This window comes from Chiloscyllium plagiosum, unplaced genomic scaffold (genome assembly GCF_037043375.1).
Source record: "Chiloscyllium plagiosum isolate Xiang-an unplaced genomic scaffold, Cpla_swu_hap1 HiC_scaffold_19, whole genome shotgun sequence".
Classification (NCBI taxonomy): domain Eukaryota; kingdom Metazoa; phylum Chordata; class Chondrichthyes; order Orectolobiformes; family Hemiscylliidae; genus Chiloscyllium; species Chiloscyllium plagiosum.
The window spans coordinates 2,174,223-2,200,365 of NW_028270157.1; the positions used below are offsets into that span (position 1 = coordinate 2,174,223).

Genomic DNA, 26,143 nt, shown 5'->3' on the forward strand with positions numbered 1-26,143 from the left:
ACACTGTCCTCCACTCTGTCCCCTACTCTGTCCCCTACTCTGTCCCCCACTCTGTCCCCCACTCTGTCCCCCACACTGTCCCCCACACTGTCCCCCGCTCTGTCCCCCTCTCTATCCCCCACACTGTCCCCCACTCTGTCCCCCACACTGTCCCCCACTCTGTCCCCCACACTGTCCCCCGCTCTGTCCCCCACTCTGTCCCACACTCTCCCCCACACTGTCCCCCACTCTGTCCCCCACACTGTCCCCACTCTGTCCCCCACACTGTCCCCACACTATCCCCCACTCTGTCCCCCACTCTGTCCTCCCCTCTGACCACACTCTGTCCCCCACACTGTCCCCCACTCTGTCCCCCACTCTATCCCCCACACTGTCCACCACTCTGTCCCCCACACTGTCCCCCACACTGTCCCCCACTCTGTCCCCCACTCTATCCCCCACTCTGTCCCCCACTCTGTCCCCCACGCTGTCCCCCTCGCTGTCCCCCACACTGCCCCCCACACTGTCCCACGCTCTGTCCCCCGCTCTGTCCCCCACACTGTCCCCCACACTGTCGCCCATGCAGTCCCCCACACTGTCCCCCACTCTGTCCACCACTCTGACCCCCACACTGTCCCCCACTCTGTCCCCCACTCTGTCCCCCACACTGTCCTCTACACTGTCCCCTACACTGTCCCCCACACTGTCCCCCACACTGTCCCCACTCTGTCCCCCACTCTGTACCACACTCTGTCCCCCACATATTCCCCCACTCTGTCCCCCACACTGTCCTCCACTCTGTCCCCTACTCTGTCCCCCACTCTGTCCCCCACTCTGTCCCCCACTCTGTCCCCCACACTGTCCCCCACTCTGTCCCCCACTCTGTCCCCCACACTGTCGCCCATGCAGTCCCCCACACTGTCCCCCACTCTGTCTGCCACACTGTCCACCACTCTGTCCCCCACTCTGCCCCCCCACACTGTCCCCCACACTGTCCCCCACTCTGTCCGCCACACTGCCCCCCACTCTGTCCCCCACTCTGTCCCCACACTGTCCCCCCCTCTGTCCCCCACTCTGTCCCCCACTCTGTTCCCCACACTGTCCCCCACACTGTCCTCCACCCTGTCCTCCACACTGTCCTCCACACTGTCCCCCACTCTTTCCCCCACACTGTCCCCCGCAGTGCCCCCACTCTGTCCCCCACTCTGCCACCCACACTTTCCCCCACACTGTCCTCCACACTGTCCCCAACACCAACCCCCATTCTGTCCCCCACACTGTCCCCCATACTACCCTGCACACTGTCCCCCACTCTGTCCCCCACTCTGTCCCCCACTCTGTCCCCTACACTGCCCCCCATTCTGTCCCCCACTCTGTCCCCCACACTGTCCCCCACACTGTCCCCCATGCTGTCCCCTACACTGCCTTCCATTCTGTCCCCCCACACTGTCCCCCAAACTATCCCCCACTCTGTCCCCACTCTGTCCCCCACACTGTTCCCCCACACTGTTCCCCACACTGTCCCCACTCTGTCCCCCACTCTGTCCCCCACACTATCGCCCACGCTGTCCCCCACACTGCCCCCCACACTGTCCCATCTCTGTCCCCCACACTGTCTGCCACACTGTCCCCCACTCTGTCCCCCACTCTGTCCCCCACTCTGCCCCCCCACACTATCCCCCACACTGTCCCCCACTCTGTCCCCCACACTGTCCTCCACTCTGTCCCCTACTCTGTCCCCCACTCTGTCCCCCACTCTGTCCCCCACTCTGTCCCCCACTCTGTCCCCCACACTGTCCCCCACACTGTCCCCCGCTCTGTCCCCCTCTCTATCCCCCACTCTGTCCCCCACTCTGTCCCCCACACTGTCCCCCGCTCTGTCCCCCACTCTGTCCCCCACTCTGTTCCCCATACTCTCCCCCACTCTGTCCCCCACACTGTCCCCACACTCTCCCCCACTCTGTCCCCCACTCTGTCCCCCACACTGTCCCCACTCTGTCCCCCACACTTTCCCCACACTATCCCCCACTCTGTCCCCCACTCTGTCCTCCCCTCTGACCACACACTGTCCCCCACACTGTCCCCCACACTGTCCCCGACTCTGTCCCCCACTCTATCCCCCACACTGTCCCCCACTCTGTCACCCACAATGTCCTCCACACTGTCCCCCACACTGTCCCCCACACTGTCCCCCACTCTGTCCCCCATTCTGTCCCCCACTCTATCCCCCACACTGTCCCCCACTCTGTCACCCACAATGTCCTCCACACTGTCCCCACTCTGTCCCCCACACTGTCCCCACACTATCCCCCACTCTGTCCCCCACTCTGTCCCCCACTCTGTCCGCCACACTGTCCCCCACACTGTCCCCCACACTCTTCCCCTCTCTGTCCCCCACTCTGTCCCCACACTGTCCCCCAAACTGTCCCCCACACTGTCCCCCACTCTGTCCTCCACACTGTCCCCCACTCTGTCCCCCACTCTGTCCCCCACACTGTCCCCCACTCTTTCCCCCACACTGTCCCCCACACTCTTCCCCTCTCTGTCCCCCACACTGTCCCCCACTCTGTCCCCCACTCTGTCCCCCACACTGTCCCCCACTCTGTCCGCCACACTGTCCCCCACACTGTCCCCCACTCTCTTCCCCTCTCTGTCCCCCACTCTGTCCCCCACTCTGTCCCCACACTGTCCCCCACACTGTCCCCCACACTGTCCCCCACTCTGTCCTCCACACTGTCCCCCACTCTGTTCCCCCACTCTGTCCCCCACACTGTCCCCCACACTGTCCCCCACTCTTTCCCCCACACTGTCCCCCACACTGACCCCCACTCTCTCCCCCACACTCTCCCCCACACTGTCCCCCACTCTGTCCCCAACACTGTCCCCAACACTGTCCCCAACACTGTCCCCCACACTGTCCCCCACACTGTCCCCCCACTGTCCCCCACTCTGTCCCCCACACTGGCCCCCACTCTGTCCCCCACTCTGTCCCCCCTGGTTAACTCTGTCTCCAGGTTTAATGTTGCCGCCTGACTCTGTATCTTTCGCCCACACCCGGGTCTGGATCCCGCGATCGGAGAGGTGTGGTCATCTTGTCGAGAGTGATGAACAGGCTGGGGCTGTTTTCTCTGGAACGTCCAAGGCTGAGGTGTGACCTTACCGATGTTTATAAAATCATGAGGAACACGGATAGGGTGAATTGACAAGGTCTTTTCCCTTGGGTGGGGAGGCTAAAATGAGAGGACATTGGTTTAAGGAGGGGTGGGGGGGCGCCAGATATAAAAGGGACTTAAGGGGCAACTATTTCACGCAGAGGGTGGTACGTGTATGGAATGAGCTGGCCTCTGCTGGCCAGTTGAAAACATTTGCTAATTAGTCCCATTCTAGTGCTTTTCAATTGGAGTCTTTTTATGGTGAAGGCTGGTACAATTACAGCATTTAAGAGGCATTTGGATGGGTATATGAATATGAAGGGTTTGGAGGGATATGGGCCGGGTGCTGCCAATGGGACTAGATTAATTTAGGATATCTTGTCGGCATGGTCGAGTTTGACCAAAGCGGCTGTTTCCGTGCTGTACAGCTCTCTGACTGTCTAACAACAAATTTATCAGAAATCTCAAGGAGGAAAGATTTCATTTTGAGGGAGAAACCAGAGAGTGTTCAGCTGATCCTGTTTTGATAGTTAAGGAGAAACTTAACAGTGGTGTTTCAAATGATGAGAAGTATCGATGGAATAAAATTGGATGAAACCGTTTCCAATAACTAGAGAGTTCTTAACCAGAGTTGATAGATTGAAGATAATTAGGTAAAGAACTGGGCAGAAATGGGAGTTTCGTTGTACACATCAAGTTGTCACGATCAGGAATGCGCAGGCTGAAAGGGCAGGAGGAGCCGTTTCAATTACACCTTTCAAAGGGATTTGAATAAATCTTCAAAAATGTGAATAAAAAGACTCCAATTGAAAAGCAGGAGAATGGGACTAATTAGCAAATGTTTTCAAATGGCCAGCAGAGGCCTGATGCACTGAATGGCCTCCCTCCTACTTTAAGGTTTTATGATGCAATTAATTATTAATGCAAGCTTTGAAATACATTTTTCAGAACCCACTCTGACAGTGAAGGCTCCTCTCTGCTGCCTGGTGACACAAATGCAAGCCCAACAAAAATGGACTCCGTTTACAGCAAAACTGCCAAACAGTGTCTCGAAGAGATTTCTGGTAGGTGGTCTGATTAACTTTCACTGTTCTGTTCAGGAATGTGCTCCAAAATTCTCCTGTTTCAGACTGTCCTCCTGCAGAGAGAAAAGTGACAGGTCTCTCCCCTGGGTAGAGAGGAGATGGCGATGGCAGTGAGGAATAAATGCAGTTGCTGCTATAAAATCAATTTTGAACAAGGACAGTCCAAAACTGGATTGATAATTAATGAAGAGTTAGAGTGTCTCTTTCTGTTTGTTTTCGATATAAGCAAAACAAGGAGGGATCCATGAGATCCTTCCCTGTGACTGTGGTGAAATTCAAAGCCGGGCCAGTGCACTGTAGCATTCCAAGTGTTAGTTGTGTTTCAATATCAGAAAAGGTTCAGCCTCCATTACTGTAACACCTTTCACATCCTCAGGATGTCCCCAAACCCGCTAACATCTAATGAATTACATTTCAAAGTGCAGTCACTGTTTCAATACAGGAAATGCAGCAGCGAGCTAGTACACAGCAAGATCCCACAAACAGCTAGGGGACAATTTGTTGATGGTGTTGGATGAGAGGCAATGCACTGGGGGGAGCTCCACATTCATCTTCAGATGGTGTGTCAGCTCTTTTGTGTCTATCTGAGGGGGGCCTCAGATATTTTCAATTTGTTTATGGGACAAGCATGTCACTGGCTGGGTGAGTATTTATTCCCCGTCCCTAGTTGCCCCTTGGGAAGGTGGAGGTGTGTTGCCTTCTTGAACCGCTGCAGTCCATGTGCTGTAGGTAGACCCACAATGTCCCTTAGGGAGGGAGTTCCAGGATTCTGGGCCAGTGACACTAAGGGAACAGCGATCTATTTCCAAGTCAGGATGGTGAGTGACGTGGAGGGGAACTTGCAGGGGGTGGTGTTCCTATGTATCTGCTGCCCTTGTCCTTCTAGATGGAAGTGGTTGTGGGTTTGGAAGGTGCTGTCTGAGGATCTTTGGTGAGTTTCTGCAGGGCATCTTGTAGATAGTACACACTGCTACTGGGCCTTGGTGGGAGAGGGAGTGGATGTTTGTGGATGTGGTGCCAATCAAGTGGGTATGACTTTATCCTGGATGGTGTCAAGCTTTGAGTGTTGTTGGAGGTACACCCATCCAGGCAAGTGGGGGAAATTGGATCATACTCCTGCCTTGTGCTTTGTAGATGGTGGACAGACTTGGGGGAGTCAGGAGGTGAGTTACTCACTGCAGGATTCCCAGCCTCTGACCTGCTCCTGTAGCCGCTGTGTTTATATGATGAGTCCAGTTGAGTTTCTGGCCAATGGTAACCCCCAGGATGTTGATAGTGGGGGATTCTGCGATGGTTATACTATTGACTGTAAAGGAGTGATGGTTAGTTTTTCTCTTGCTAGAGATAGTCACAGCCTAACATTTGTGTGGTGTGAATGTTACTTGCCACTTGTCAGCCCAAGCCTGGATATTGTCCAGATCTTGCTGCATTTGGACATGGACTGCTTCAGTATCTGAGGAGTTGCGAATGGTGCTGAACATTGTGTAATCATCAGCGAACATCCCCACTTCTGACCTTATGATGGAGGGAAGGTCATTGATGAAGCAGCTGAAGATGGTTGGGCCGAGGACACTACCCTGAGGAACTCCTGCAGAGATGTCCTGGAGCTGAGATGAACATAGAACATAGAACAATACAGCACAGAACAGGCCCTTCGGCCCACGATGTTGTGCCGAACTTCTAACCTAGATTAAGTACCCATCCATGTACCTATCCAAATGCCGCTTAAAGGTTGCTAATGATTCCGACTCTACCACTCCCACAGGCAGCGCATTCCATGCCCCCACCACTCTCTGGGTAAAGAACCCACCCCTGACATCTCCCCTATACCTTCCACTCTTCACCTTAAATTTATGTCCCCTTGTAACACTCTGTTGTACCCGGGGAAAAAGTTTCTGACTGTCTACTCTATCTATTCCTCTGATCATCTTATAAACCTCTATCAAGTCACCCCTCATCCTTCACCGTTCCAACGAGAAAAGGCCGAGAACTCTCAACCTATCCTCGTATGACTTCCTCTCCATTCCAGGCAACATCCTGGTAAATCTTCTCTGCACCCTCTCCAAAGCTTCCACATCTTTCCTAAAGTGAGGCGACCAGAACTGCACACAGTACTCCAAATGTGGCCTAACCAAAGTCCTGTACAGCTGCAACATCACTTCACGACTCTTGAATTCAATCCCTCTGCTAATGAACGATAATACTCCATAGGCCTTCTTACAAACTCTATCCACCTGAGTGGCAACCTTCAAAGATCTATGTACATAGAACCCAAGATCCCTCTGTTCCTCCACCTGTCTAAGAACCCTACCATTAACCCTGTATTCCGCATTCTTATTTGTTCTTCCAAAATGGACAACCTCACACTTGGCAGGGTTGAACTCCATCTGCCACTCCTCAGCCCAGCTCTGCATCATATCTAAGTCCCTCTGCAGCCGACAACAGCCCTCCTCACTGTCCACAACTCCACCTATCTTTGTATCATCTGCAAATTTACTGACCCACCCTTCGACTCCCTCATCTAAGTCATTAATAAAAATTACAAACAGCAGAGGACCCAGAACTGATCCCTGCGGAACTCCACTTGTAACTGGGCTCCAGGCTGAATATTTACCATCTACCACCACTCTCTGCCTTCGACCGGTTAGCCAGTTTTCTATCCAATTGGCCAAATTTCCCTCTATCCCATGCCTCCTGACTTTCCGCATAAGCCTACCATGGGGAACCTTATCAAATGCCTTACTAAAATCCATGTACACTACATCCACTGCTCTACCCTCATCCACATGCTTGGTCACCTCCTCGAAGAATTTAATAAGACTTGTAAGGCAAGACCTACCCTTCACAAATCCGTGCTGGCTGTCTCTAATCAAACAGTGTCTTTCCAGATACTCATAAATCCTATCCCTCAGTACCCTTTCCATTACTTTGCCTACCACAGAAGTAAGACTAACTGGCCTGTAATTCCCGGGGTTATCCCTATTCCCTTTTTTGAACAGGGGCACAACATTCGTCACTCTCCAGTCCCCTGGTACCACCCCCGTTGCCAGTGAAGACGAGAAGATCATTGCCAACGGTACTGCAATTTCCTCTCTTGCTTCCCACATAATCCTAGGATATATCCCGTCAGGCCCGGGGGACTTGTCTATCCTCAAGTTGTTCAAAATGTCCAACACATCTTCCTTCCTAACAAGTATCTCCTCTAGCTTACCAGTCCATTTCACACTCTCCTCTTCTACAATACGGTCCCTCTCGTTCGTAAATACCCCAGTTTTGCCAGGGCTCCTTGGTGCCGCACTCGGTTAATTAGAGCTTTGATGTCAAGGGCTGTCCCTCTCGCCTGCCCTGGTTTGTCCATGTTTTGTGTAAAGCTGTGAACTACAGCAGTTTAAGAAGAAGCTCAGTCCCACCTTTTAAGGGCAGTTAGGGACGGGGAATAAAAGCTGGCCCAGCCAGTGACACCCACGCCCCACAAATGACTACAAAAAACGATAAGGTTAGGTGCTGAGTCATGTTGGGTTTCTCCAAACTGAGTGTCAACGAGCGGGCAATTAGTGACAAAGAGCCTCTTGATGGTTCTGTTGACAACCTCTCCCTGCCTCTGGTGACGTTTGAGTGCTGGCTGAAGGGTTAGGTTTGAGTTGACCCACCCTGTTTGCCAGTCCCTCCTGTATGGCTATGGTGTCAGTTATTGAGGAGACAGGATATACACGGCTAGGGAATAATTTCTTTTTCTGGAATCATAAATGACTGAGGAAATTGTTGAGGTAAATGGGAAGGGCTTTTTGTGTAAAGCAAGATACTTGTGTTTCTTTGAGCGGTCCTGTCCTTTAGTGCTGTTGGAAAATTTTTATTTTGGCTAATGAGCAGATAATGATGGATCTGGGAACTGAAATGTATCTGGAAACACATCAGTCGGATAATGATCAGGATGACGATGTGGCAATTTGAAGCCAAGCCACAAACATTAAAAGTTGGGACAAGATGCTCAGGAATGACAGTGGATATGGGCTGTTAGTGTTAGTGTGAGCTGAGAAAAATCTGGAAAAGTTTCTGAGTCCCTCTGCCCGCCCCAACTGCAGCTTCCCTCTAATCTACCCCATCTAACTCCGGCCTTTATGTGTAATTTGTTCTTACCCCCTGTTCAACTAATTGGATACTACGTTCTGAATTTATGTCCCAATATCTTTGCTTTATTGTGGCCCACCAAATATTTGACCTGTTCCAGCAGTGGCCACACTATCTCCCTCACATCACCACCTGTTGTATTTACAAATAGTCTGGGGATTGTTATCTTAAAGTTATTGCCTCTTCAAACTGGTTGATTAAAAAGGGAAAGGCCAATAAACTGATCCGATAAATCCTGGAACAATCTGGCTGTTGTATAAGAGTGTAAGGGTCTGAAAGGGTTACTGCTTAGGAGTAGGAGAGCTTTAACTACCAATGGTACATCTGTGACTAAAGGATTGCTGTGACAATCAAACTCCATTACTCCACAAGCAAATGAGTTGGTTCAGTTGTTGAACTTTCTTTTTTGTGCCAGCATCCAGAATAAAAAAGTTTCACCAGCTTCCTTAACCAACTCAAAGTAATCAGTTTGCTAGAAACAAAACTAAAAACATGTGGCAAACTTTGGCTAACACTAAATTAAAATCTGGAATTGAAACCTCATACTCAGGCATACGTACACAACGCAGTAAGACAAGTCTCTACAGGGATGATTTTTTTAAAAGAAAGGCAAAAGATAAAAATATCCTGTGGACCAAAGATCTGGAAGTAAAGGATAGAATCCGACCATGTCTCACGTCTGCTGGATTTCTTGTGGACGAACTTAAAAATCACACAACACCAGGTTATAGTCCAACAGGTTTATTTGGAAGCACTAGCTTTCAGAGCGCTGCTCCTTCATCAGGTGGTTGTGGAGTTGGACCATAAGACAGCGAATTTATAGCAAACGGTTACAGAGTCATGCAACTGAAATGGTATATTGAACACACCTAGATTGCTGTTAAGTCTTTCATCTTTTAGAATAGGATTCGGTGTTGTGTGATTTTTAACTTTGTCCACCCCAGTCCAACACAAGCACCTCCACATCAGGATTTCTTGTGGGCAGAGTTGAATTGCTGACAGTCATAGACTGATTGCAGATCTTCAACTCTGAATGTAAGCATTCTGGATTCAAGCCGTTAGGATATGGTCATTCTCTAGCTTTCCCGGTTTCATCGACTAAGCAGAAATACTAGTCTTTGGAGACTCTGTTCAGGTTCCAAGGACCTTCTCTAAGAAAGGACTTCCAGGAAGGGATGGCTTCTGAGATATCTTTCTTAATGACCCATGGGTCAATGAAACAAATTCTAAGTTGAGAAAAGATTGCAACTAGTAACCTAGAGGCCTCCTAATCTTTTCAAAGCTGAATTTTCCAGTAATTGAGGTAATAAACCCCATCTCTTGTCATCTTGAAAGATTTGGTTGGCACTTTTTCCAAAGTCACTCGATTTTTCTGTAAACTGCTTACAGTACACATTAATCATCATGAAACCCATAAAATGTCCAAAGTCTTACGTACCTTCAAATACTTACTTCATTGATTTAAATATAAATAAGTGATAATTGATGGTCTAGTGGCATTTTTGCTCGATTATTAAGCCAAAAACTCTGTTAATGTTCTAGGGACCTGGGTTCGAAACCTGCTATGGGAGGTGGTGGAATTTGAATTCAATAAAAAAAATCTGGAATTAATAATCTGCTGATGACCATGAAACCATTGTCAATTGTTGGAAAACCCCATCTGGTTCACTAATGTCCTTCTGGGAAGGAAATCTGCCATCCTTACCTGGTCTGGCTTCTAAGTAACTTTGGAACCACACAATGTGGTTGACTCTCAATTGCTCTCTGAAATGGTGTCCCAAGCCTTTCAGTTGTACCAATGGCTACCAAGCCTTTTCAAGGGACAGCCAATCAATGCTGGCCAGCCAGCGACAACAAAGTATTCCCAATATGCCACCCTCTGTATCGTGTGGATTTCAAGGAGAACAACTTCGGAATTTGAATAAGCAAAACCCAACCATCTGTTGCTCCTTGTAGTCTCTGTAATAATGTCTGTCATATCAGCTGGTGCCTTCTCCTGAATGTGTAATCAGCTGCATCTTGATTCAGACTACAGCATCTTCTCATTAGATGAGCAATTCAGTTTCCTCTATCACATCAGACTAAGCCAGTCTGAAAGGAGAATATTGGCAGCAAACCCATCCCATGATGAGCGATGGTACAGACACTCTTACTTCACACACTGCTCAGAAATGAGACTTACTGAAGTAACATTGGGGAGTGTCAAAGAAATTGTGGCTTGATGTAGCCTCTTTCACAACCTCAGAGTATCCCAAAGTGTTTTACATTTCGTGGAGTATTATTCAAAGGGTCCACTCTGTTATAATGTTGAAAGAGGTGAACCAACTATCACCCAGCAAAGGCCATGAAACAGCAATGTTAAAGTGATCAAAGAATCTGATTGTGTAACTGGGATGAGGTGAGGACCCTGCAGAACCCCATACTTTCCCACACTGTTGTGCTGTTGTATATTTTACAGATAAATAAGCAGTTTGACTGCACCTTGGTTTAATGTCTAACCCAAAATATAGCACCTGGAACAATGCAGAATTCCCTCAGTGCTGATGTCATCCTACTTTTCCGACTGTTTGAATCAAACACTTTGTGACACAGAGTTCAATCAACTGACCCACAGCTGACATTATGCAGAAAGGACAAAGGGAATGGATCTGATTGGTCTCCCATTTTGTAGGATTGGCACAGGCTTGGGGGCCAAATGGTCTTTGTTTCTGGGCATTCTGACGTTAATAGGGAAATAAATTGGGGCATTTTATTAACCTGAGTTCAACATTCTGGGTGGCACAGTGGCTCAGTGGTTAGCATAGCACCAGGGACCCAAGTTCGATTCCAGCCTCGGGTGACTGTCTGTGTGGAGTTTGCACATTCTCCCCATGTCTGCGTGGGTTTCCACTGGGTGCTCCAGTTTTCTCCCATAATCCAAAGATGTGCAAGTCAGGTGAATTGGCCATGCTAAATTACCCACAGGTCCAGGGATATGTAGGTTAGTCATGGGAAATGCAGGGGATAGGGTGACGGGGGTGAGTCTGGGTGGGATGCCCTTCAGAGGGTTGCTGTGGACTTGTTGGGCCAAACGGTCTGTTTCCACATTGTAGAGATTCGAAAACAGAAATTCCTGGAAAAGCTCAGCAGGTCTGGCAGCATCTGTGTAGAGAAATCAAAGTTAACGTTTCGGGTCCGGTGACCCTTCCTCAGTTCTGAAACATTAACTCTGATTTCTCTCCACAGATGCTGCCAGACCTGCTGAGCTTTTCCAGCAATTTCTGTTTTTGTTTCTGACTTACAGCATCTGCTATGCTTTTGGTTTTTATTCTGTAGGGATTCTATCCTAATTTTTGGGGCTATAATGTCTGCACTTTCGCACTAAAGACCTTTTGGTTTATTTAAATATTACTTGCATTTGCTGATGTGAGTATCAGGCCAGCAGGTATAGTACTGCCTTCACAGTTTGTGGGTTAAAGTGTGAGACATGGAGAGAGCTGCAGTCAAATTCTTCCCTCTAATTAATTCAAATGTCATGCCCTTGTAAATTATAGGGTTTTATTTCCCATGATGTTCATTAAGCCATTTGTGGTTTACTGCATTCTTGAGTGTGATCAGTGTTGTTTTATTTGGAAGAACGTTTTTCAATATGAGCAAAACAGAAATGAATGAATCTCCCATGAAATTGTTCATGGTTCCTTAGAGCTCCTATAAAGCTAAAATGCTTGAGGTGGGACTAGAAGGGAGTGGGAAATTGGCAGGAAAGGCAAGCTGTATATAACAACACTTCTACTCTCAAAGCTGTGAAACAATGTTATTTGTTCTCTAACTCTCAAACTATAAACTGCATTTTGTCAGCCATAAATGGAATGAAAAGAAATAGAATTCATGAACTGAATTCATGAATTCAGTAGACTGTCCTATTTGTCACTGCCTTGTGATGAAATGGTGCAGTGACTGATTATTGTGAGAATAATGCTGATCAGAATGTTTATGGTGCTTTCTTCAATATCCTGGACTTAAATAAAGAAAAGATTTCAAATTCTCCAGTGATTTTTCAGACCCTCATAAGGAGCAGAAGAAGGCCATTCAGCCCTTTGAGCCTGTTCTGCCATGCTATAATATCATGGTTGATCAAATATTCAATGCCTTTCACCCACCTCATCACCTTATCACTGCAGTCCATTGGGAATCAGAAATCCATCCATCTCTACCAGGACCACAATCACAGCCCCCTGTGTCTGAAAATTCCAAATGTTCACAACTCTGAGTTTAAAAAACAAATTCTTCATCTCAGACCTAAGTGGAATCCCCCTTATTTTAAGCAGTGCCTCCTGGTTGTAGACTCCCCACCCAAGGGGAAACATCTTCCCTGCACCTACCCCAACTCCATTTCCTTAAGTATTTTGAAGGTTTTCATGAGATCACCTCACACCCTTCGAAATTCTTGAATTACAGGCCCAGTTTTCCCAATCTCTCTCCATGGGACAGTCCCAACATCCCGGAAATATGTCCAGTGCTCCTTTGTCGCGCTCCCTCTATGGCAATAATGTAATTCCTGAGGTAAGAAAACCAAAACTGCACACAGTACGCCAGGAGCGGTCTAACCAAACTCCTGTAGAAGTGAAGCAAGGCTTCACTGCTCCTGTACTGTAATCCTTTTGCAATACAGGTATTTCTCCTGTAACGCTGGAGTTGCTTTCCCATGCAATGCCATATTATTAAAAATCATGCAATAGAAATAATGAGGCCTATGGGAAAAACAGGGTGAGGGTGAACCACCAAGAATATCAGTAAAAATCAAAACAAAAATAGTAGTTAGCTTAACACAAGGTGCAGTTGAAGTAAATGTTGTCCTGTTGTAATTGACTGACCTGTTGTATGGTACAGTTCATCAGAATCTTCAGCTAATGACTCTTGATTGACATCTATACCTGCTGGCTGCACTACATTCCGGCTGGTCTTCTGATCCCTGGACGTGGCAGACAATGGGAAATTGGTGCCTCTCTATGTGGGCAGGGACGTGGAGATGCTGCTGATGGGGATGGGGTGTTGCAGAGACAGGATGTCATATTCTCCCAGGTCATCAGAGGATGCCATTCTACTGGAACCATGCCCACATGGACCAGGGTTACCATCCAGGCCAGTGCAGTCTCTGAAGCAATGCACCCAATGTAGGAAGAAGATCAATGACCTTCTCCACTCTGCCAGTGACATGTCACCATCTTCTCATTGATACCTCATACTCACTCTCTCTCTGCCACTGTACCCACCATTTCCTGCAACATCTTCTCCACTCAATGGTAGGCTACTGCACAGAATACAGAGGCATGGAATTGAGGGTGATTTAGCAGTTTGGATCAGAAATTGGCTAGCTGAAAGAAGACAAGGTGATGGTTGATGGGAAATGTTCATCCTGGAGTTCAGTTACTAGTGGTGTACCGCAAGGATCTGTTTTGGGGCCATAGCTGTTTTTCATTTTTATAAATGACCAGGAGGGTGGCACGGTGGCTGAGTGGTTAGCACTACTGCCTCACAGCACCAGGGTCACAGGTTCGATTCTAGCCTCGGGTGACTGTCTGTGTGGAGTTTGCAGATTCTCCCCGTGTCTGCGTGGGTTTCCTCCAGGTGCTCCGGTTTCCTCCCACAGTCCAAAGATGTGCAGGTCAGGTGAATTGGCCATGCTAAATTGCTCATAGGTTAGGTGCATTAGTCAGAGGGAAATGGGTGGGTTAGTCTTCGGAGGTCCGGTGTGGACTTGTTGGGCTGAAGGGCCTGTTTCCACACTGTAGGGAATCTAATCTAATCTAATCAATAGGATAAGGGTGTAGAAGGATGGATTAGTAAATGTGCGGATGACACCAAGGTTGGTAGAGTTATGGATAGTGACAAAGGATATTGTAGGCTGCAGAGGGACATCAATAAACTGCAGAGCTGGGCTGAGAGGTGGCAAATGGAGTTTAATGTGGAAAAGTGTGAGGTGATTCACTTTGGATCCAAAGTACTGGGCTAATGGTAAGATTCTTGGTAGTGTAGATGAACAGAGAGTTCTCGGTGTCCATGTACATAGATCCCTGAAAGTTGCTTCCCAGGTTGATAGGGTTGTTAAGAAGGTATACAGTGTGTTAGTTTTTATTGGTAGAGGGATTGAGTTTCGGAGCCATGAGGCCATGCTGCAGCTGTACAAAACTCTGGTGCGACTGCACTTGGAGTATTGCGTGCAGTTCTGGTCACCGCATTATAGGAAGTATAGTCATAGAGTCATAGAGATGTACAGCATGGAAGCAGACCCTTCGGTCCAACCCGTCCATGCCGACCAGATAGCCCAACCCAATCTAGTCCCACCTGCCAGCACCCGGCCCATATCCCTCCAAACCCTTCCTATTCATGTACCCATCCAAATGCCTCTTAAATCTTGCAATTGTACCAGCCTCCACGAGATTTACTAGGATGTTGCTTGGTATGGAGGGAAGGTCTAATGAGGAAAGGCTGAGGGACTTGAGGCTGTTTTCGTTAGAGAGAAGTTTGAGAGTTGACTTAATTGAGACAAATAAGATAATCAGAGGGTTAGATAGGGTGGGCAGGGAGAGCTTTATTCCTCAGATGGTGATGACTAGCACGAGGGGACATAGCGTTAAATTGAGGGGTGATAGATATAGGACATATGTCAGAGGTAGTTTCTTTACTCAGAGAGTAGTAGGGGCGTGGAACGCACTGACTGCAACAGTAGTAGACTCACCAACTTTAAGGGCATTTAAATGGGCATTGGATAAACATATGGATGAAAATGGAGTAGTGTAGGTCAGATGGGCTTCAGATTGGTTCCACAGGTTGGTGCAACATCGAGGGCTGAAGGGCCTGTACTGCGCTGGAATGTTCTATGTTCAATCTCATCCTCATTACCATCTGACCCTGACTAACCCTGGATCTCTTTTGCACAGCCCAATTACCCCCTCAGGACATCTCCACACACACACACCAAAAGTAACAGTGTGCCACTACCTTTCTCTTCCTCACCTACTCTGTGCAGAGTGTTCTGACTCTCACCACCCTGAGCAGCTGACTGACCATGTCCAAACCCCTCAACTAGTATTCTTTTGCAGCTGGTTACCATAGTGATTAGTTACTGAAACAGATTCACGAGTCTGCAGATATTCCTTAATCTCTGAACATATTTTTTAAACAAAAAGAGAAAAGTCACTCTAAATACAAACAACAAAGCCAAGTTTCAAACTGTCCCTCAACCGTGACCTTTTATTGTTAGTCAGTTCCAGTGAAATTTCACTCTTATCCCAACTCATTAAGATTTTAAATTAACAGATTGCTCCCAGCTTCTTGTCCTCAGGCTGTAGAGACATTTTCACGAGGCTTTTCCAAGTCCACTCGCACAAACATTACACAATACCTTTCACCAAGCTCTTCACGAGAAAGTGCAAGAGCTGACTGATCCCATGATGCCAACTCAGAGTCCAGCCCTCGGCGCACCGCCATATCTAGTGCCAGGGAAGAGAATCGCGTAACAGCGAACGGGACTTTGCTTTATTAAAAGAAAAGTTGGCAATTCAATAATTATGTTTAATAAACATGTATTATAGGAGAGCTACCTGTACAAGCTAATGTCCCATTTGCCTTCCTGTAAACTTGCTGCATGTAGCCATTAATGACTTATCAACAAGGATATCCAGTTTCCTTTATATATCTGCACTTTCCTCACACAGCACACATTTCCACTTAGGGTTGTATCATCTGCAAATTTGGAAAGACTACATTTAGTTCCAACTCCACATATTGGGAATAGCTGTGGCCAAGTACTGTTCCTTGAGGTACCCCACTAGTTTGAGCTGGCCAAAGCCAGAATGACCCATTTATTTCTTTATTTTTATTCACTTATGGGAACATGGGCATCACTGGCTGGCCTAGTATTTATTGCCCGTCCCTAGTTGCCCCTTGAGAAAGTGGGGGTGAGCTGCCGCCTTGAACCGCTGTAGTCCATGTGCTGTGGGTAGACCCACAATGCCCTTGGGGAGGGAATTCCAGGATTCTGACTCAGTGACAGTGAAGGAACTTCAGCCTGGAGTCCAGTTCCTAGTGGTGTACCACAAGGATCTGTTTTGGGACCACTGCTGTTTGTCATTTATAAAAATGACTTGGACTCAGGCATAGGTGGATAGGTTAGTGCATTTGCAGATGATACTAAAGTCGGTGGAGTAGTGGATAGTGTGGAAGAATGTTACAGGTTGCAGGGGGACTTGGATAGACTGCAGGATTGGGCTGAGAGGTGGCAAATGGAGTTCAATGCAGATAAATGTGAGGTGATGCACTTTGGGAAGAATAACAGGAAGGCAGAGTACTGGGTCAATGGAAAGGTTCTTGGTAGTGTGGATGTGCAGAGGGATCTTGAAGTCCATGTACATAGATCCCTGAAAGTTGCCACCCAGGTAGATAGTGCTGTTAAGAAGGCATACGGTGTGTTAGGTTTCATTGGTAGTGGGTTACAGAGCCACAATATTATACTGCAACTATACAAAACGCTGGTGCAGCTGTACTTGGAATCTTGTGTATAGTTCTGGTCACCCAATTACAGGAAGGATGTGGAAGCATTGGAAAAGGTACAGAGGGGATTTACCATGATGTTGCCTGGTCTGGAGGGAAGGTCTTATGAAGAAAGGCTGAGGGACTTGGATAGAGACATACAAGATGATCAGAGGATTTGATAGGGTAGACAGAGAAAGTCTTTTTCCTAGGATGATGACATAAGCGCGTACGAGGTGCATAGCTACAAATTGAGGCGTGATGGATTTAAGACAGAGGCAGGTTCTTTACTCAGAGAGTGGTAAGGGCGTGGGAATGCCCTGCCTGCCAATGTAGTTAACTCAGCCACATGAGGGAGATTTAAACAGTCCTTGGATAAGCACATGGATGATGATGGGATAGTGTAGGGGGATGGGCTTAGATTAGTTTAGAGGTCATAGAGTCATAGAGATGTACAGCATGGAAACAGACCCTTCAGTCCAACCCGTCCATGCCGACCAGATATCCCAACCCAATCTAGTCCCACCTGCCAGCACCCGGTCCATATCCCTCCAAACCCTTCCTATTCATATACCCATCCAAATGCCTCTTAAATATTGCAATTGTACCAGCCTCCACCACATCCTCTGGCAGCTTAGTCCATACACGTACCACCCTCTGTGTGAAAAAGTTGCCCCTTAGGTCTCTTTTATATTTTTCTCCTCTCACCCTAAACCTATGCCCTCCAGTTCTGGACTCCCCCACCCCAGGGAAAAGACTTTGTCTATTTATCCTATCTATGCCCCTCGTAATTTTTTAAACCTCTATAAGGTTACCCCTTAGCCTCCGTCACTCCAGGGAAAACAGCCACAGCCTGTTCAGCCTCTCCCTGTAGCTCAGATCCTCCAACTTCGGCAACATCCTTGTAAATCTTTTCTGAACCCTTTCAAGTTTCACAACATCTTTCCGATAGGAAGGAGACCAGAATTGCACGCAATATTCCAACAGTGGCCTAACCAATGTCCTGTACAGCTGCAACATGACCTCCCAACTCCTGTACTCAATACTCTGACCAATAAAGGAAAGCATACCAAACGCCTTCTTCACTATCCTATCGACCTGCGACTCCACTTTCAAGGAGCTATGAACCAGAACTCCAAGGTCTCTTTGTTCAGCAACACTCCCTAGGACCTTACCATTAAGTGTATAAGTCCTGCTCAGATTTGCTTTCCCAAAATTCAGCACCTCGCATTTATCTGAATTAAACTCCATCTGCCACTTCTCGACCCATTGGCCCAACTGGTCCAGACCCTGTTGTAATCTGAGGTAACCTTCTTCGCTGTACACTACACCTCCAATTTTGGTGTCATCTGCAAACTTACTAACTGTACCTCTTATGCTCGCATCCAAATCATTTATGTAAATGACAAAAAGTAGAGAATCCAGCACCGATCCTTGTGGCACTCCACTGGTGACAGGCCTCCAGTCTGAAAAACAACCTCTACCACCACCCTCTGTCTTCTACCTTTGAGCCAGTTCTGTATCCAAATGGCTAGTTCTCCCTGTATTCCATGAGATCTAACCTTGCTCATCAGCCTCCCATGGGGAACCTTATGGAACGCCTTACTGAAGTCCATACAGATCACATCCACCGCTCTGCCCTCATCAATCTTCTTTGTTACTTCTTCAAAAAACTCAATCAAGTTTGTGAGACATGATTTCCCACGCACAAAGCCATGTTGACTATCCCTAATCAGTCCTTGCTTTTCCAAATACATGTACATCCTGTCCCTCAGGATTCCCTCCCAACATCTTGCCCACCACCAAGATCAGGCCCACCACCCGGTCTATAGTTCCCTGGCTTGTCTTTACCGCCCTTCTTAAGTCAGCGCAACATCGAGGGCTGATGGGTCTGTTCTGCGCTGTATTGTTCTATGCTCTATGTTCTATATTTCCAAGTCTGGATGGTGAGTGGCTTGGAGAGCAACTCGCAAGGGGTTATGTTCCCATGATTCTGCTGCCCTTGTCCTTCTAGTTGCAGGGGGCCTACGGTTTAGAAGGTGCTGTCTAAGGATCTTTGGTGAATTTCTGCAGTGCATCTTGAAGGTAGTACACACTGCTACCACTGCGTATCGGTGGAGGAGGGATTGGATGTGTTTGTGGATGTGGTGCCAATCAAGCGGCTGCTTTGTCCTGGATGGTGTCAAGCTTCTTGAGTGTTGTTGGAGCTGCCCCCATCCAGGCAAGTGGGGAATATTCCATCACACTCCGGACTTGTGCCTTGTAGATGATGGATAGACTTTGGAGAGTCAGGAGGTGGTTATTTGCCTCAGTATTCTTAGCCTCTGATGTGCTCTTATAGCCACGGTCTTTATATCACTAGTCTAGCGTAGTGTCTGGTTAATGATAACCCTCAGGATGTTGATAGTGGGGAAATTCAGCGATGATAATGCCATTGAATGTCAAGGGGTGGTGGTTCAATGATCTCTTATTGGAGATGGTCTAGCTTGATATTTGTGTGGTGTAAGTGTTGCCACTTGTCAGCCCATGGCTGGATATTGTCCAGATCTTGTTGCCTTTAAACACGGACTGCTTCAGTATCGGAGGAATTCCGAATGGTGCTGAACATTGTGCAAACATCCCCACTCTTGACCTTATGATCGAGGAAAGGTCATTGATGAAGCAGCTGAAAATGGTTGGGCCACTACCCTGAGGAACTCCTGCAGAGATGTCCTAGAGCTGAGATGACTGACCCTCCACAACCACAACCATCTTCCTATCTGTCAGGTATGACTCCAAACAGTGGAGATTATTGATAGCACTGTTGATGACCCCTTCCATCACTTTACTGAGGATCAAGAGTAGACTGATGGGGTGGTAGTTGACTGGGTTAGATTTGTCCTGCTTTTTGTGTACAGGACATACCTGGGCAATTTTCCCCATTGTCGGGCAAATGCCAGTGTTGTAACTGCACTGGAACAGCCTGGCTCGAGGAGCAGCAAGTCCTGGAGCACATGTCTTCAGTACTATTGCCGGAAATTTATCAGGGCCCATAGCCTTTTCAGTATCCAGTGTCTCCAACCGTTTCTTGATATCATGTGAATCGAATTGGCTGGAGCCTGGTCTCTGTGATGCTGGGGACCACTGGAGGAGACTGAGGTGGATCATCCACTCGCACTTCAGGCTGGAGATTACTGTGGAAGCTCCAGCCTTATCCTTTACCCTGATGTGCTGGGCTGCTCCATCATTGAGGAGGGGGATATTTGTGGAGCTCCCTCCTCCAGTGAGTTGTTTAATCATCCATGACCATTCACGACTGGATGTGGCAGGACTGCAGAGTTTAGATCTGATCTATTGGTTGTGGGATTCTTAGCTCAGTCTATCACTTGCTGTTTATGTTGTTTGGTGGCAAGTAGTCCTGTTTGGTGGCTTCACCAGGTTGACACCTCACCTTCAGGTATCTCTGGTACTGCTCCTGGCATGCCCTCCTGCACTCTCCACTGAACCAGGGTCAATCCTTTGGCTTGATGGTAATGGTTGAGTGGGGGATATGCCGGGCCATGAGGTTACAGATTGTGCTGGAGTACAGTTCTGCTGCTGTCGATGACCCACGGCACCTCATGGATGCCCAGTCCTGAGCTGCTGGATCTGTTTGAAGTCTGTCCCATTTAGCACGGTGACAGTGCCACACAACACGATGGAGGGTATTCTCAATGTGAAGGTGGGACTTTGTCTCCACAAGGACTGTGCGGTGGTCACTCTTACCGATACTGTCAGGGACAGATACATCTGCAGCTGGCAGATTGGTAAGGATGGGTTCAGGTATGTTTTTCCTGCTTGTTGGTTCCCTCACCACCTGCCGCAGACCCAGTCCAGCAGCTATGTCCTGTAGGACCTGACCAGCTCGATCAGTAATACTGCTGCTGAGCCACTCTTTGTGGTGGGCATTGAAATTCCCCACCCAGAGTACATTCTGTACCCTTGCCACCCTCAGTGCTTCCTCCAAGTGTTGTTCAACATGGAGAAGTATTGATTTATCAGCTGAGGGAGGATGGTACATGATAATCAGCAGGAGGTGTCCTTGCCCGTGTTTAATCTGAAGCCATGAGAATTCATGGGGTCTGGAGTCAATGTCGAGGCCTCCCAGGGTAACTCCCACCTGACTGTATCCCACTGTGCCGCCCCCTCTGCTGGGTCTGTCCTGCCCGTGGGACAGGACGTATCCCGGGATGGTGATGGTGGTGTCTGGGACAGAGTCATACTCACAGAATCCATATCTTATCAACAATGTCAGGCTCTAACATGACCAGTCTGTGAGACAGCTCTCCCAGTGTTGGCACTAGCCCCCAGATGTTAGTGAGGGGACTTTGCAAGGTCACAGGGTTGTTTCTGCCGTCGCCTTTTCCAATGCTGAGGTCAATGCCAGGTGCTCCTTGCAGTTTAATTTCTTTGTTGAGACTTGCTTGGCCATTTCAGAGGGTAATTGAAAGTCAACATTCCTACTCTCTGTTTTCTGTCTGTGAGCCAGTTGTTACTAGCTGCCAGTATATTACCTCCTGCCAAGTGCTTTAATCTTTCTAACCAACCACCTGTGGGGGACTTTCCCATAAGCCTTCTGAAAATGTAGCTATACTAGATTGAATGACACCTTTTTGTTAATTTTGTTTGTAACAACCTCAGAAACATACAAGTTCACCAAACATGCGTTTTCCATTTGTTAATCCATGCTGACTCTGCCCAATCAGATCATTGTCATCCAAGTGTCTATTTATCATTAGACTGTTAGTATTTCCCATACCCTCGATGTAAGGCTAACAGGTCTGTAGTTCCCTGTTTTCTCTCTCACTCCCCTCTTAAATAATGGTGTCGCATTTGCTCCTATCGTCCTAAAAATGTGGCTTTGCAAAAGTACAGTATCCGAGGAGCAGGTCAGGCAGTATCTGAGGAGCAGGTCAGGCAGTATCCGAGGAGCAGGTCAGGCAGTATCCGAGGAGCAGGTCAGGCAGTATCCGAGGAGCAGGTCAGGCAGCATCTGAGGAGCAGGTCAGGCAGCATCGAGGAGCAGGTCAGGCAGTATCCGAGGAGCAGGTCAGGCAGCATCTGAGGAGCAGGTCAGGCAGTATCCGAGGAGCAGGTCAGGCAGTATCCAAGGAGCAGGTCAGGCAGTATCGAGGAGCAGGTCAGGCAGTATCCGAGGAGCAGGTCAGGCAGTATCCAAGGAGCAGGTCAGGCAGTATCCGAGGAGCAGGTCAGGCAGTATCGAGGAGCAGGTCAGGCAGTATCCGAGGAGCAGGTCAGGCAGTATCTGAGGAGCAGGTCAGGCAGTATCCGAGGAGCAGGTCAGGCAGTATCCAAGGAGCAGGTCAGGCAGTATCCGAGGAGCAGGTCAGGCAGCATCGAGGAGCAGGTCAGGCAGTATCCGAGGAGCAGGTCAGGCAGTATCGAGGAGCAGGTCAGGCAGTATCCGAGGAGCAGGTCAGGCAGTATCGAGGAGCAGGTCAGGCAGTATCCGAGGAGCAGGTCAGGCAGCATCGAGGAGCAGGTCAGGCAGCATCGAGGAGCAGGTCAGGCAGTCTCCGAGGAGCAGGTCAGGCAGCATCTGAGGAGCAGGTCCGGCAGTATGGAGGAGCAGGTCCGGCAGTATCCGAGGAGCAGGTCCGGCAGTATCGAGGAGCAGGTCCGGCAGTATCCGAGGAGCAGGTCAGGCAGCATCTGAGCAGCAGGTCAGGCAGCATCGAGGAGCAGGTCAGGCAGTATCCGAGGAGCAGGCCAGGCAGCATCTGAGGAGCAGGTCAGGCAGTATCCGAGGAGCAGGTCAGGCAGTATCCGAGGAGCAGGTCAGGCAGTATCGAGGAGCAGGTCAGGCAGTATCCGAGGATCAGGTCAGGCAGCATCTGAGGAGCAGGTCAGGCAGTATCCGAGGAGCAGGTCAGGCAGTATCCAAGGAGCAGGTCAGGCAGTATCCAACGAGCAGGTCAGGCAGTATCTGAGGAGCAGGTCAGGCAGTATCCAAGGAGCAGGTCAGGCAGTATCCGAGGAGCAGGTCAGGCAGCATCAAGGAGCAGGTCAGGCAGTATCCGAGGAGCAGGTCAGGCAGTATCAAGGAGCAGGTCAGGCAGTATCCGAGGAGCAGGTCAGGCAGTATCCGAGGAGCAGGTCAGGCAGTATCAAGGAGCAGGTCAGGCAGTATCCGAGGAGCAGGTCAGGCAGTATCCGAGGAGCAGGTCAGGCAGTCTCCGAGGAGCAGGTCAGGCAGTATCGAGGAGCAGGTCAGGCAGTATCCGCGGAGCAGGTCAGGCAGTATCCAAGGAGCAGGTCAGGCAGTCTCCGAGGAGCAGGTCAGGCAGTATCCGAGGAGCAGGTCAGGCAGTATCCAAGGAGCAGGTCAGGCAGCATCCAAGGAGCAGGTCAGGCAGCATCCGAAGAGCAGGCCAGGCAGTATCCGCGGAGCAGGCCAGGCAGTATCCGAGGAGCAGGTCAGGCAGCATCGAGGAGCAGGTCAGGCAGCATCAAGGAGCAGGTCAGGCAGCATCCGAGGAGCAGGTCAGGCAGTATCCGCGGAGCAGGCCAGGCAGTATCTGAGGAGCAGGTCAGGCAGTATCTGAGGAGCAGGTCAGGCAGTATCGAGGAGCAGGTCAGGCAGTATCCAAGGAGCAGGTCAGGCAGTATCCGAGGAGCAGGTCAGGCAGCATCCGAGGAGCAGGTCAGGCAGTATCCGAGGAGCAGGTCAGGCAGTATCGAGGAGCAGGCCAGGCAGTATCCAAGGAGCAGGTCAGGCAGTATCTGAGGAGCAGGTCAGGCAGCATCCGAGGAGCAGGTCAGGCAGTATCCAAGGAGCAGGTCAGGCAGTATCCGAGGAGCAGGTCAGGCAGCATCGAGGAGCAGGTCAGGCAGTATCCGAGGAGCAGGTCAGGCAGTATCCGAGGAGCAGGTCAGGCAGTCTCCGAGGAGCAGGTCAGGCAGTATCCGAGGAGCAGGTCAGGCAGTCTCCGAGGAGCAGGTCAGGCAGTATCCGAGGAGCAGGTCAGGCAGTCTCCAAGGAGCAGGTCAGGCAGCATCGAGGAGCAGGTCAGGCAGTATCCGCGGAGCAGGTCAGGCAGTATCCGAGGAGCAGGTCAGGCAGTATCCGAGGAGCAGGTCAGGCAGTATCCGCGGAGCAGGTCAGGCAGTCTCCGAGGAGCAGGTCAGGCAGTATCCGAGGAGCAGGTCAGGCAGTATCCGAGGAGCAGGTCAGGCAGTATCCGAGGAGCAGGTCAGGCAGTATCGAGGAGCAGGTCAGGCAGTCTCCGAGGAGCAGATCCGGCAGCATCGAGGAGCAGGTCAGGCAGTATCGAGGAGCAGGACCGGCAGCATCGAGGAGCAGGTCAGGCAGTATCCGAGGAGCAGGTCAGGCAGTATCCGAGGAGCAGGTCAGGCAGTATCTGAGGAGCAGGTCAGGCAGTATCGAGGAGCAGGTCAGGCAGTATCGAGGAGCAGATCAGGCAGTATCCGAGGAGCAGGTCAGGCAGTATCGAGGAGCAGGTCAGGCAGTATCTGAGGAGCAGGTCAGGCAGTATCTGAGGAGCAGGTCAGGCAGTATCCGAGGAGCAGGTCAGGCAGTCTCTGCGGAGCAGGTCAGGCAGTATCGAGCAGCAGGTCAGGCAGTATCGAGCAGCAGGTCAGGCAGTATCGAGGAGCAGGTCAGGCAGTATCCGAGGAGCAGGTCAGGCAGTATCCGAGCAGCAGGTCAGGCAGTATCCGAGGAGCAGGTCAGGCAGTATCGAGGAGCAGGTCAGGCAGTATCCGAGGAGCAGGTCAGGCAGTATCCGAGGAGCAGGTCAGGCAGTATCGAGCAGCAGGTCAGGCAGTATCGAGGAGCAGGTCAGGCAGTATCCGAGGAGCAGGTCAGGCAGTATCCGAGGAGCAGGTCAGGCAGTATCCGCGGAGCAGGTCAGGCAGTATCGAGGAGCAGGTCAGGCAGTCTCTGCGGAGCAGGTCCGGCAGCATCGAGGAGCAGGTCAGGCAGTATCAAGGAGCAGGTCAGGCAGTATCTGAGGAGCAGGTCAGGCAGTATCCGCGGAGCAGGCCAGGCAGTATCCGAGGAGCAGGCCAGGCAGTATCAAGGAGCAGGTCAGGCAGTATCCGATGTGTGCGGATGCAGTAACTGATGTGTGTGGAGGTGCAGGTGAATTTGTGGTGGATATGGAAGGATTCCTTGGGGCCTTGGAGGGAGGTGAGGGGGGAGGTATGGGCGTAGGTTTTGCATTTCTTGCGGTTGCAGGGGAAGGTGCTGGGAGTGGAGGTTGGGTTGGTGGGGGGTGTGGACCTGACGAGGGAGTCGCGGAGGGAGTGGTCTTTCCGGAACGCTGATAGGGGAGGGGAGGGAAATATATCCCTGGTGGTGGGGTCCGTTTGGAGGTGGCGGAAGTGACGAAGGATGATACGCTGTATATGGAGGTTGGTGGGATGGTAGGTGAGGACCAGTGGGGTTCTGTCCTGGTGGCGATTGGAGGGACGGGGTTCTAGGGCGGAGGAGCAGGAAGTGGAGGAGATGCGGTGGAGGGCATCGTCGATCACGTCTGAGGGGAAATTGCGGTCCTTGAAGAAGGAGGCCATCTGGGTTGTTCGGTATTGGATCTGGTCCTCCTGGGAGCAGATGCGGCGGAGGTGAAGGAATTGGGAATATGGGATGGCATTTTTACAGGGGGCAGGGTGGGAAGAGGTGTAGTCTAGGTAGCTGTGGGAGTTGGTCGGTTTATAGTAAATGTCTGTGTTGAGTCGGTCATCCAAGATAGAAATGGAGAGGTCTAGGAAGGGGAGGGAGGGGTCTGAGACGGTCCAGGTAAGTTTGAGGTCGGGGTGGAAGGTGTTGGTGTAGTGGATAAACTGTTCAACCTCCTGGTGGGAACACGAGGTAGCGCCGATACAGTCATCGATGTAGCGGAGGAAAACGTGGGCCAACCTCCACTCCCGGCACCTTCCCCTGCAACCGCAAGAAATGCAAAACTTGCGCCCACACCTCCCCCCTCACTTCCCTCCAAGGCCCCAAGGGATCCTTCCATATCCGTCACAAATTCACCTGCACCTCCACACACATCATTTACTGCATCCGCTGCACCCGATGTGACCTCCTCTACATTGGGGAGACAGGCCGCGTACTTGCGGAACGTTTCAGAGAATACCTCTGGGACACCCGGACCAACCAACCCAACCACCCCGTGGCTCAACACTTCAACTCCCCCTCCCACTCCACCAAGGACATGCAGGTCCTTGGCCTCCTCCATCGCCAGACCATGGTAACATGACGCCTGGAGGAAGAGCGCCTCATCT

General features: G+C 49.9%; 1 protein-coding gene across 16 annotated transcripts in view; it reads left to right on the plus strand.

Moving 5' to 3' along the window:
- Nucleotides 1-26,143, plus strand: part of nav3 (neuron navigator 3) — a 639,300-nt gene that overhangs the window by 380,034 nt on the left and 233,123 nt on the right. For all 16 annotated transcript variants that reach the window (XM_087996953.1, XM_087996954.1, XM_087996961.1 and 13 more), the window contains one exon: nt 4,080-4,195. In XM_087996953.1, coding sequence (XP_087853079.1) covers nt 4,080-4,195 — 116 coding nt within the window. The remainder of the gene's footprint in view (nt 1-4,079; nt 4,196-26,143) is intronic.